At 53.3% G+C, this 12188-nt stretch overlaps 1 protein-coding gene across 3 annotated transcripts in view; it reads left to right on the top strand.

Annotated features, from left to right (window-relative positions):
• B4GALT5 (beta-1,4-galactosyltransferase 5) overlaps positions 1-12188 on the top strand; it is a 60090-nt gene that overhangs the window by 42240 nt on the left and 5662 nt on the right. For all 3 annotated transcript variants that reach the window (XM_075108591.1, XM_075108588.1, XM_075108589.1), the window contains exons 2-7: positions 4280-4414; positions 8775-8888; positions 9752-9876; positions 10352-10468; positions 11310-11497; positions 11720-11842. In XM_075108591.1, the coding sequence (XP_074964692.1) occupies positions 4297-4414; positions 8775-8888; positions 9752-9876; positions 10352-10468; positions 11310-11497; positions 11720-11842 (785 nt within the window). In that variant the 5' untranslated portion in view covers positions 4280-4296. The remainder of the gene's footprint in view (positions 1-4279; positions 4415-8774; positions 8889-9751; positions 9877-10351; positions 10469-11309; positions 11498-11719; positions 11843-12188) is intronic.

Here is a 12188-nt window from a genome sequence, read left to right on the forward strand (position 1 = left end):
ACAGGAAGCCTTCAGTGCTTATTTATATAATTGGACTTTACCTCCCTGGCTGAAGTTGTTGCATCCACTCCTGGCTTGGACGAGCGCTTGCCCTGCCTGTTGCTTGTGAGCAGGGAGGCTGGGGTGCAACATCCCGAGGGGTGCACCGGCCCCGGGGTGCAGCCGTGCACCCCTGCTCCAGCTGGTGGCAAGCTGTACGTCTGATATCATGGTTTCCATGTATTTCACCCAGCAGGGCTGATGTGTCCTTTAACAAACTAACAAGAATAATCTTAAGGCAGTTATTTGGGCAAATGGATTCTTAAATTTTGTTCATCTTCTGCGTGCGTAGTGAGGGTCTGCAGGAAATTTTTAGGAAAAGGGGCATTTTCTCCCCCCGCTGACAGCAGCTAAAATCTGTCTCCTGTCCTTGTCCTGCTGCTCAGCGGCCACAGCTGGGCTGTTATCGCTGCGTGTATGTGGTCTGAAGTGCTGTGTGCTCAAATGGAATAAAGGCAGAAGGCCAATGTAATTCTTGAGATCATCCTATGTGATTAGATTAGCAATATCTTGCAACACAGAAAATTGCTTTCTGGCTGAACCCTGGTTCATGCCGAGTGTGCCGTGAGCGTGTGTGCGTGCTCGTTCCTCCCTTGGCAGAGGGCAGTGGTGGGGATGCTCAGCATCTCCTTCCTCCGCTGGTAGTGGCTCGGCACTACGGCTCTGGGGGATGCTCTGCCCAGGTACAGGGGCCCTGGGCTCTGTAGGGTCAGCCTGGTCAGGCTTAGTAAATTTAAGCCACGGCCAGTTTGCTCATCCAAAGTGAAGTAAAACTGGGAGCAAGGTTTGAGTTTGGTACAGCAATTACCAAATGTTGGTCCAGACCCAGCCCTGGCCACAGCAGCCCACGCAGCTAATTTACCATGTGGGTATGCGGAGTGAAATGTCTTCAATAGTGTGTTTTAAATCCGATTTTCTGACAGAAATGAGTTGAATGTTCTCGATAAGCATGGGGTTTGTGGAGCTTATCTGTGGTGGTAGGTCATTTTTGGAGCAGGAGAAGGGGCTCTTGTCCCTGGGCTGGGCTTGGTGTGGTCGGGGGCAGGGGGTTCCTGGTGTTGCGTGCGTGCTGTGTTGATGGCACAGCTTGTCAGTGGCCAGGTATCTCCTTAATCACCTGAGTAAAGGGGTTAATATGCGAAAAGGCAACTGCTGCCTTAAGCAAAGCTGGTGTTCGTGCCCGTGCTCCCCTGCGGCGGCGGCTGCTGTGGCGGCGTGTTCGGGGCTCCCACTGCAGCTCCATGCGACTCCGACCCAGCAAGCCGTGTCGTGTGGCTGTGGCGAGGCCCGCTCCGTCTGCCCGCCGAGCGGGGGACAAACGGCGCTTTCACTGCGCCCGACAAACTGCCCTCTTCCTTAAATTAAGCAGGAATCGGATACTGATTTGTCTCTCCTGTTCTTTCATGCGACACCCAACCTGCTTCTGCTTTACCCAGCGAGCAGAAGGCCTAATGAAGTAGAATGCTAAATTACTTGTTCAGCATCACTGAGTTATGCCTTGCTACTGGCTCACCCATGCGAGCTGCAAGGTGGAAGCTTGCTGCTCCCCACTCCCTTATCAATCAACAGCGTTTTCCTGATAAACGCCTCCACTCAAGTGGTTTCAGCTACCCTTTGCTCTGTGCCAAGCGGACTCTCTGTGCAGAGGACTCAAAGCTGTGCCCCGGCTCTTGATTAGCCTCCTGGGTTTTTGGAAAAGGAGCTGGGCAGTGTCGAACCCTCCCTGTTGGATGATGGCTGAGGTGATGCTGTGCAGTGCTGCTCTCCCTTGCGAGTCCACGCTCTGCTGTGCTTGCTTGGCTTCGGATGATGCTGTTGCTGTCGCTGGATGCGTTGGCTCGTGCTGCCTCTTCGTAGAACCTCTCAGGGCTCTGGCTGCAGCTTGGGGTGCACGCTGTCACTGTGGCGAGACGTTATAAATGTGTCCTCGGGGGCCGTGTGCCCCAAGCATCAACCCTCGATGTGTCGCCTCTGCAGCGGAGGCAGGGGTGTGACGTGGGCTGACGAGCTGAAGGAGAAGCTGCCAGACTTCTGCATCTTGTTGTGGGAAACCTGCGTGGGCAGGTCGGCCAGAGCTGCCCCATGCATCCTGCCCTCAGACCCCGGGGCCTCATTGCATCACCAGCTTATTCACCACTAACCCTGAAATAGCCCGTTTCCGTGAACTCTTTCCCCAGAAACACCCATTCCCATAAGCCCTGGCTGACAGCTGCCTGGCGAAGCTGGGACTGATGGGAGGGATGCTGGGGCCGGACGCTGGTGCTGGGAGGCGATGCAGTTTCATGCTGAGCTCTGAGCAGGAGATGAGTCCGAGTGCAAGCGTATGAAGGCTTTAGGGCTGGGTCTAAGGCTCTGCTTGAGGAATTTCAGCTACATTTGTTCCTGTGGCACCGCATCAAAATGCCAGCTTTTCCTTGAGCCTTATCCCGTGGGGCTCTGTTAGCGTGAGCTCCCCATCGTTCTGAGCAGGAGCAGCCCCTGCGGCCTCTCGCTGTCACCGCAGCAGGAGTATCTTGCCAAGAAACTGCACCAGAGCACCCCTGTATTTTGTAGCCGTCACTGACCGGGCAGTTACTCTGGGTTGCAGAGCTGGCCCCAGGAGAGGCGGGGGAGCAGAGAGGGTTTAGGTGCAGCTTTGGCTGAGGCAGCTCCTGCTTGTTGCTGGCGTAACCTCTGGCTTACGGTGCCATCGCTGGCTCCACCACGAAGGATGCAGGTCTGTGAAGGGAGAGGCTGGAAATAGGCGTTTAAAACCGTGTTTCAAGCCATATAGTTGCCAAGCACTTAATGCAGTCGACCCCCTTCTTGCTGAAAATCTATCTGGTGATTCCCCGTGGCTTGGAGGCAGGCTGGGCACAAGCAGTACCTGGGCATGCGTGGGGCTCCGCTGCCCTTTCGAATACTTACTTAGCTGTGTGATGAACGAAATATGGCTGGGATTGGGAAATGCGTCTGGGTGGCTTTTCTGGAGGCTGACTTGATCTGTGGGTGTGAAAGGGGAACACAGGGCAGGGTGAGTGGGGGCGGTGCGTCAGTGTGGGTGCCGGTAGGCGGTGTTTGGGGGGACCGCTGCTCTCTGATAGCGGTGCTGTCTCTGGGGTGCCCTATCCAAGCTGTGCTCCTGGTGGTTCCAGTGATGACTGTACCTTCCTGGCACTGACAGCCGCTGGTTTCAGCTGTTACAGCTTGTGATACGCCTGCTGTAGAAACAGCCTGGAGGTTTCCTGGTGACATTTCATCAGTAACTGCCCTCCTCTGTGCAGGGGCTCTGTTGTTTCCTTGGCCTCTTCATCCCTCCTGGAATGTCTTTTGACCTGTTTTTTTTTTTTAATTACTAATGCAGAATTGGCCTTCTAGCTCTCCCCTTCTCCCTGTTTTCAAATCAATACTTTTTTCCCCTTCATTCCTAAGCCTAGAGCGTCATGGCCAGGGGGCTGTGGCTGGCGTGGCGCTGCTGGTGAGGGGTGCCGTGGTGTGCAGGGTGGCTGTCCCACTGTCCCTCTGGGTGGCCATCGTGCCATACCTGCGGGTGCCACTGGTGATGCAGGGCTGTGCTCGCTGCTGTTTGCTCTGGGGCCCGTCCCTGCTGGTGCCAAGTGTCAGCTTAAACTGAAACCTAAGCAGGCTCTGCCTGAGCGGTGCCAGGGCACAGGGTCAGCGGGGAAAGGGGGTGCGTGGAAGAAACCTGGCTGGAAGGCCTGGCTCCGGGCACCCCGGGGGCTTGTGCGGCAAACTCCTGCTTGCTCTGGGACGGATGGATTGCTGGTGGGCTCAGAGATTGGCAGTGGGATGTTTTTTGTGGTGCCCATTGAGGTACCTCTGCCAAGATAGTGTCAGCCCTTGGTGCTGCGGTCTAGGAACAAACGCCCTTCTCCAGGCATGCAGCTTAGTTTCCTGTTATAATGATATTTCCTAATTAAACCTCCCTACTTAAGCAGCAAAAGGTACTGCTGTTTAAGCTGCAATGCTGCATTACAGTCTGTGTTGTCAGGTCTGGCTGGGTGCGTTCCCCTTATTAACCAGCGGGGTTTCCGAACGTGCCTTACGCCTCCGCTCCCCGACTCTGCCCTTCCCAGCTTGTGTTGGGCGACAGAGGCACGTGTGACCTGGGGATGCTCCTGGCAGGAGGGAGCTGAAACCAAGCAGAAGGCAGGGAATGCTTCCAAAAGACTCCTGTTTCTCTTTCTGACAAAAGCTGATGCTCATGGAAATATTTTTTTTTCCTCTTTCTCCCTTGCAGTGAACACCTACCTCTTCATGATGCAAGCCCAAGGCATCATGATTCGTGAAAACATGCGAACAATAGGAGCTCAGGTGTACGAGCAGGTGGTCCGCAGTGCCTATGCCAAGAGGAACAGCAGCACGAATTACTCAGGTACTTCTTGAATAATAGTGATTTTGATCAAAGGTTCCATTTCCATTGGAAATCGAGTTGACCTGAACCACGCTCGCCTCGCTTGAAGGAATTACTTTATGCTGGTAAATGCAAGGTGGGAACTTTGATTAATTGGTGGCTTTTTGATTTTTACGTTAAATATATATAACATAAAAATACATATTATATAGAATTACTATATATATACACTATATAAATATTATATTCATTTCATATATATATATATATATAAAAAATTCAAATGCTTTAATTGTGTAAGGGGTGAAAACCTCAAGAGGTCTCAAACAATGGGATGTTGGGCTGAAAACCTCTTTGCTTTCCAGGAATTCAACTTGTTCGCTTCAACCAGTCTGAGGGTAAACACTTTCAAATTCAGTGCAAGGATCAGGTTTCATATTTAAAAAAAATAACTTCCCAGGCGTGCGCAGAGCCCGGACTCTGCGCATGTGGAGGAGCCTGTGCTCATAAGCTTTGCTCTTCCCGTGCAAGGATGAACGGGGATGACTTGGCTGCAGATCTGCCACCAGTCACATATTGAACTCTGGGCAGCTGCAGGGAGCAGAGTCGCAGGCTCCTGCTCCCACGCCGTTCACCATCCGTAACATAAAGCTGATAACAGGGCTACGAGTTTTGGCGTAAATATGGTACAGCGAAGCATAAATACACGTGTCTGCGTGTAAGGCAGGGTGAGGCGTTGCCCTGGGGCTGGTGTGACACCAAGCGTACGCCCTCGCCGCTGACATGTCACCGGTCCCTCACGCTGGTGCGGTCGGCATCAGGCTGTGGCGGCGCTGGGGAGCTCAGCTCCTCTGCTGCAAGGCTCCATGCCCAGGGGCAGATGGAGTCTTACAAGGCAAGATTATTTCCTTATTAATGAAAAATACAAGCTGCATCCTTGCCACCCAGCCCACCAAGGAGCGAGTGGTGCAGCTGCCGGTTCAGCTGTACTCTGACTGGGGATGGGCACGGGAGGGGATCTATCAACTTGCACAAGAGATCGACACCCCGTGTCACCTCCTCTCCCTGCCGAAGCAGGCCAGGGCTGCCAGCCGGCCTATTTTTAAGGCTGGGAACGTAAAGCAAAGCAGACACAGGGTAAGGAAGTAGCTGATCCCCCAAGCGGAGAAGGGTTAGATGCTCCACTGCTCCTGCTTGTGGTGATGAGAGCCTCCACCTCCGTCCGCTGCGGTCCTTGCCCTCGGTGCTCCGAGTCCTCCGAAAATCTGTGGTGAGCTCCTGCTGCCTGCAGCAGACAAGGAGATGGTTACCACGTTGGCATCAGCACTACCAGTACTGCTGCTACTGGAATAACTGGCTTTGCTCAGGCCTTGTGTCCATCCCAGCTCCGCAGGCATGAGCCAATGCCCCTCCTGCCCTGAGAGCTCCGGCCATGAGGGTGGCTTTAACATACACAAGTACTATGCACCATCCTTGGGTGACATGCCCTGGCAGGCAGGTCAAAGTAGTTGCCTGACGGATGGCAGTGACATCTGGAAGGCACGTGGTGCTGTGGCCACAAGGATTATGTTAACATCAGGATCAGTATCTTCCCTCCCTGACCCTGGTTTTGGGCACCTCGGTGGGCGGCATTGCCTGGTTAGTGCATCCTCCCCATGCTGCTGCGGGCAGTGTGACGGCTGGGAGAGCGAACCCGCCTGGTACAGCTGCAGGGAGGGATCCAGCAAGGGCCTTGACGGTCCCTGTCCTGGCTCAGAGCTGCTGGGAGCAGCTCCTGGGCTCTCCTGCCCCTGTCCCAACCCCGCAGGCAGCAGCGCGTGTCACATCCCTGCATCCCTTCCCCTCTTCCCAGGAGAGGTATGCGGAGCAGGGGCAGGGATGCTGCTGCTGTGGGTGAGCTGGCACAGGTCACAGACCAGTCTGGGCACTAGAAAACCCTGTGGCCCCTCTCTGGCTGTCCCTGGTCCAGCCAGGCAGGAGCACTGGGAAATGGGAAGCTGCTGATGCTTTGAGCTGCAACCTCTCCTGCACACCACAGGTGCCCTGGCAAGGGGCTGGGGGGGAACAGTTCTTTGTGCAGTGCTGCCTCTGTGTGTATGCTTCCCGTATCCTCCCTGCTTTAATTTCTGGGCATACTCCTTAAAAATCCAGTTGGCCACCTTGCCAACTTATCAGTGGGATAAGCGCAGGGTGGTCTGCCGCAAGCACAGTGTGCTGGTCCTTATCCATCTGCATTTATTCTTTGACCTTAGTGTTTTTCCTCCTGTATTAAAATGAGGAAGTAACTTAACTTTTTTCAGTATTTGCTAATAGATGCAATAATAGGTTTCCTGTTCGGTGAGCCAAGAAGGGTCCCGTCTGCGCTTCCGCAAGCGGGAAAGGCAGCCTTTCATGTGAAAAAGGGGAGCTGAGCTTCACTGTGCGTTGCCAGCTGGACTAAGTACTGAGAGGGTGCTCTGGTGATAGGAGCTTGATGGGAATCCGGTTATTAAGACTTAAGATTTTTTAAATTAAGATTTGCAGTATCAGGCATCCATAATAATATCTGTCATACCTGAGAAGCCCTTAGGTTCAGTGTGCAAGTCCCTCTGGAGTCTGAGATAGTTTGAGTACCACTTATTTGAGCAGATGAACAGTATTAATGATGTGATGATCAGTACGAGCACAATAAAGCAAGCTGAAATATCAGGCCAGCAATGTATTGTCCCAGTTGATTTAAGTGAAAGATTTTTGACCTAGCAGATAAAGGCAACCCTCCCTGCTTTGCTTTAGAAGATTAAGTTGTCACTAGATTATTTTTTCTTGGTATGTCATTAATGTGGTTATTAGACACAGTCTTTCTTGCTATGGAGAATATACCGTGCTTATGCAATTACTTAAATGTCCCTATTCTTAAATATGACCTTATGTTCTTAACTCTTCATCTTAGCTGATTCATTTACTTTACTACACTGTAATTCTGGGTTTATTAAATGGCTCTCAGGATAAAATGTGTGAAACCTTTTTGCTATGAGTCTGTTCTTGAAACTAAATCTGTGCTTTATTTGAAAGGTTATAGCTGCTGGTTTAAACAAAAACAATCTGAATTTCACGCTGCATTCAGTAAAATAACTTAAAAACCTGGCTGTCTACTATAAATCAGCTGTTTGCTGATGGGCACAAGGGTTGCAAGTGATGTAAGGCTTTGCCGAGCTGCTTGGACATCTCTCAGGGAGTGGTGGGTGGGACACTAGGCCTTCTTCTGTCTCTGGGTGCCTGAACACCATCTGGTTTGTACTGCGTTCGTGAGAAATCAGGGCCACTCTTGCTTTGAATCAGCACGGTGAACATCAGCCCCATGGTGTGCTTCTGCATTTAGCTGCCGCAGGAGTGCCCGTGCACGGTAAGGTAACTGGAAAGGACGAGACCTTCTCGTCCTGGTAGGTCTGGGGGCTGCCTGTCATGGGGCTGGGTGGCTTGGCCCTAAACAGCTGCTTTCCGGGCCCTCTGAGGGTGTAAGGCTGGTGCTCTGGGTGCTGTGGGACCAAAAGGCCACCCCTCCGCTAAGCATCTAATACTTGGAGAAAGTAGAGGGGCAGCATCCTCCGGTAGCAGCTGATGCCTTACTACAGGCAGGAAGCTTTTTCTAGTGCCTACAACAAAGGTCGTGCTTGGCTAAAGTTGCCTTATGCAAAGCTGGTGACTTTACTGTAGAAAGCAGAAGTTATATAAAAACCTTAAGACACCCACAGGTGTAACAGGCTGGAGGGGTTTTACCCAGGAGGCAAAAGGCGCGGGGGAGAAGCGTGCTGTGCTGGGGCGCAGAGGCTCCTCCGCTCTTGCACAGTGCAAACTGGAGGAAAGGCTACGTGTAACACGATAGTTTTTATTGATCCTTTGAGGGGGCGGCTGGCAGGATTTCCCTGTGCGGGCTGCCGCACTGACCATCCTTGCTGGCGTGGGGACCTGCCTGGGACTTCCCTCTCTGAGCCGGAGGAGCATGTCCTCTCTGGCTGTGCTGTGGCCCTTCAGGGACAAGGTGCTAAGTAGTTTCTCCTTCCAAGGGCCATGTACTCCTTTGCTTTGAGCTGTTTGTGATACCTGAAGGTGACACTCAAAATTCTTCCTTTGACCAGAAAACGTGAAAGTTTCTTTGGTGTGGTGTTGTCTAAGGCAGCTGGAGCTTCTGCAGCCACCTGCCCGAGGGTGGGGATGAGCACCCAGCTGGGTTGCAAGCCTAGAGCTCACGCTGTACGGGGACACCCCCATGCTCTTGGGGACGTCCTCAGCCATGGGTGGCTTTGGAGTCCGCTCACAGCGGCATGGGGAGGTGGCTGGAAATAACAGAGACCAGCAGCTCAAGTCTAAACTTCTATCTTTTTTTCTTTTTTCCATTCCCCAGATTATCCTCTTGATCTGAACCACAACGACACCTTTCTGCAAGCCACAACATTTCTTCCTGAAGACTTCACCTACTTCCCCAACCACACCTGTCCTGAGAGGCTCCCTTCTATGAGTGAGTGGTAGCCTGACAGCCCCATGCCCCTCTCCTGTGCCCCGTGGCTTTGGAGGGCACACTGTGGCATTCCCTGGCTTGCCGGTGTTGCACCTTTCCCTGCCGGGCTCCTGGGGATGAATGGGAGCACTGTTCAGAGCCTGGTCCCCTCCTGGGAAATCACTGTTTACCCACTCACACGAATTAATCCCTGCTACGTTGGAGGCGCATCTCCCTGCCAAAGCAGGAGCTGACCACTTGGCAAATGGAAACAAAAGAGGGATTGTGTGCTGGGAGCCAGTGAAAAGGCTCGGCCAGCCCTTTCCAGGGGCAGCGGTGGTGGTGTGGCTCCCTTGCCCCTTGGCCGCGCTGCTGGTCCCAGCCCCAAGCTGTGCTGGGTACAGATGGGCAGGGGCTGGTGTGGGAGGCAGGCTGGATCCTCCGCCAAGGGAGCTGCAGCCAGGAGAAGTGCTTCCACCAAAGCGATATTGCAGTGGAAAATTGGGGGTTTGGGGGTAAATGTTCCCTAAAAGGGGGAAACAGTGCCCTGCTGTGGTGTGGGGTTTTGCATGTGCTGGAAACCAATGTGGAAGAGTTAAGGGGGTGCCCTGGCTGCTGCAGGTCTCTGATGGAGAGCCGCGTCTAACAGCGGCCACGAAGGGTGAACAGAGCCCAGCTGCCGAGGAGATGGAGGTGTTAGGAGTCATGCCAGCAGCATTTCCTAATAATATTTGTCGGTGCTTGGGGAAAAGAAGAGGCTGCCTGCATTGAGTGCTGGGGACAGCAGGCAGGGATGAGCTGAGCATGGCCCCGAGCAGGCACAGAGCTTTCCCAGGACCACGGTGGCTCCTAAGCCGCTCCGCTTCTCCCCGCTGTCTCTGCAGAGGGCCCCATCGATGTAAATATGAGCGAGATCACAATGGAGGATATCCACCAGGTCTTCTCAAAAGACCCTTCCATCAAGCTGGGAGGTCACTGGAAGCCGAGCGACTGCCTGCCTCGCTGGAAGGTAACTGGGGAGCCGGGGAACCCTGCGTCCCTGCCAAGCACGGAGGGTCCCAGGCGGGTGGTGGAAAGATGTTAATGGGAACTGATGTGCTGAAGCTCCCCCGCTGCCCTGTCTGCGGTAAGATTTGGCCTCGGGGCAAGGTGGCACTGCTGGGGACTGAGGTGGCTGAGGGCAGCCTCACTCCTGCTGTCCCCAGCGCTCGGCAGGGGCAGTGGCGGGGGGGGCTGCTAGTCTCCCTCCCACTCTAGGTTAAGTTGAATTTACCCAAAGCAATGATTCCCAAGAAAGCGAATAGGAAATCCTTGTTGGGAGGGCTGGAAGGGTTTCAGGCTGCTCAGCCCCACCTGGGAGGGCCGAGACACCAAGTTTAGTGCTGCTCCCCCTCATAACACCAGTCAGCCCTGCTCCCCAGCCCAGGGGTCGGTCAGTGGCCGGAGCTGCTGGTGCAGTAAGAGCTGTGTCCTCTCCCCATCAGGTGGCGATCCTGATCCCGTTCCGTAATCGATACGAGCATCTTCCAGTCCTCTTCAGACACCTTATTCCCATGCTGCAGCGGCAACGTTTACAGTTCGCCTTCTATGTTGTGGAGCAAGTGAGTGGGCCCTGGGGCGGTCGGGGCGGCAGTGCGGCGGGGGCACGGGCAGGCTGCGCGGGAAGCCTGTCTGCCAGAGCTTCCGCCGCAGCCACCGCTGCAAGCTCTAGCTCTGCTCTGGGTCCCAGGGTGTTTACTGACCAGATGGCATCATTTAAAGGTTTGGGGTTCGTGCTGCGATGTTTAAGTTGTCCCATTCTGCCTAAAAGTGGCACAGCTGAGGGGGTGTGCCAAAAAATGACTGGCTTTATCTAAAAAATAGCGATTCAATTTTTTATAAAAATTCCCTATTAAAGGAGATGTTTCAATGCTGTCTTTTTTGGAAATAAGTATATGCAGTTTAAATAATGCTTTGTTGTCTTTCTCTATCGCTGTGGTAGTTTTGGAGACCATCCTCTGGGTGCAGGAATGGCCTGACCAGAGCAATGCTTTTCTTGTCTGGGCAGTTTCTAGAAGACTTTTCATGAATGTAAAACATAAGGCTGTCTTTTGATGTGTACGTGAACCTGTCACTTAAGCTATCTGGCTTCATCTACCCAGTAAATGTACCTCCATATTTAGCTCTATCTTAATGTCATCAAAATTGTTTTGGTTTGGGGTTGGTTTTTTTTCAAGTGTTTGAGCAGTAAGACTTGAGCACCTTTATTTTTGCTCCTGCACAGTAAATTGAATATTTAAGTCTTGGTTGATCTCCCTAGTCTGTCTGTTCCAATACATCACTTCTGTGGCTCCGATGTGGGATCGGGTTGGGCTCTGCAGTTTTCCAGACAAGGCTGAGAACGCGTGTGTGGAGCACGAACTGCACGGGGCTACCCTTGAGAAGGAACTTTCTCTCTCCTAGGCTGGAAACCAACCCTTTAACCGTGCCATGCTCTTCAACGTTGGCTTTCGGGAAGCAATGAAGGACTTGGACTGGGACTGCCTCATCTTTCACGATGTGGACCACATACCAGAGAATGACCGTAACTATTACGGGTGTGGACAGATGCCGAGGCACTTCGCAGCCAAGCTGGATAAGTACATGTATCTGTAAGCACTGTTCTTCCTCTGCACTACAGTGATAGCTAAGGAGCCAGTGTTCGGTTATTTCTCTAAAAGGCAGAAGATGAATCTGTTTGCTTCTCAGGCCTTGTGCAGAGTGAACGAGCGGGGGATGGAAGAAGGCATCCTCACAGCCCAGGCTTTCCCCGCTGCAGGCGGGAGAGCTGCAGCACTGACAGGCTGTGCCCTAACCCCTTCTCTCCCGCTTAGGCTCCCTTACAACGAGTTCTTTGGTGGGGTGAGCGGCCTGACTGTCGAGCAGTTTCAGAAGATCAACGGTTTCCCTAATGCCTTCTGGGGTTGGGGTGGCGAAGACGACGATCTCTGGAACAGGTACAGGCTCAGCTGGCGTCCCTGGGCTCTGCTTCTGATGGTGGTTCTGCGAGCCAAGCTTTGCACGTGCTGCGGGGGGAAGCGTTGTCACCAGCAGCCGGCGCTGGGCTTGCTGCCCCTGTTTCACCAGGGCTGGGGAAGAGCCAGACCCGCTGCGGCGGCTCGGTGGGAACGGGGGCCGCTCCAGCTTGCACAGGCAGGAGGTTGGAAGCAAACAGAGAGGTGCTGGTTGGGAAATTATTGGCTTTGTGTGCAGTATCACATGCTGCTGAGCTCAAACTGATCTCAGCTGAGCTTCTGAAGCCTTGAGGTGCCGAGTGCCATGGGACATACCTGGAGCCCAGGC

This window comes from Phalacrocorax aristotelis, chromosome 13, assembly GCF_949628215.1.
Source record: "Phalacrocorax aristotelis chromosome 13, bGulAri2.1, whole genome shotgun sequence".
In the NCBI taxonomy this organism is placed as follows: Eukaryota; Metazoa; Chordata; class Aves; order Suliformes; family Phalacrocoracidae; genus Phalacrocorax; species Phalacrocorax aristotelis.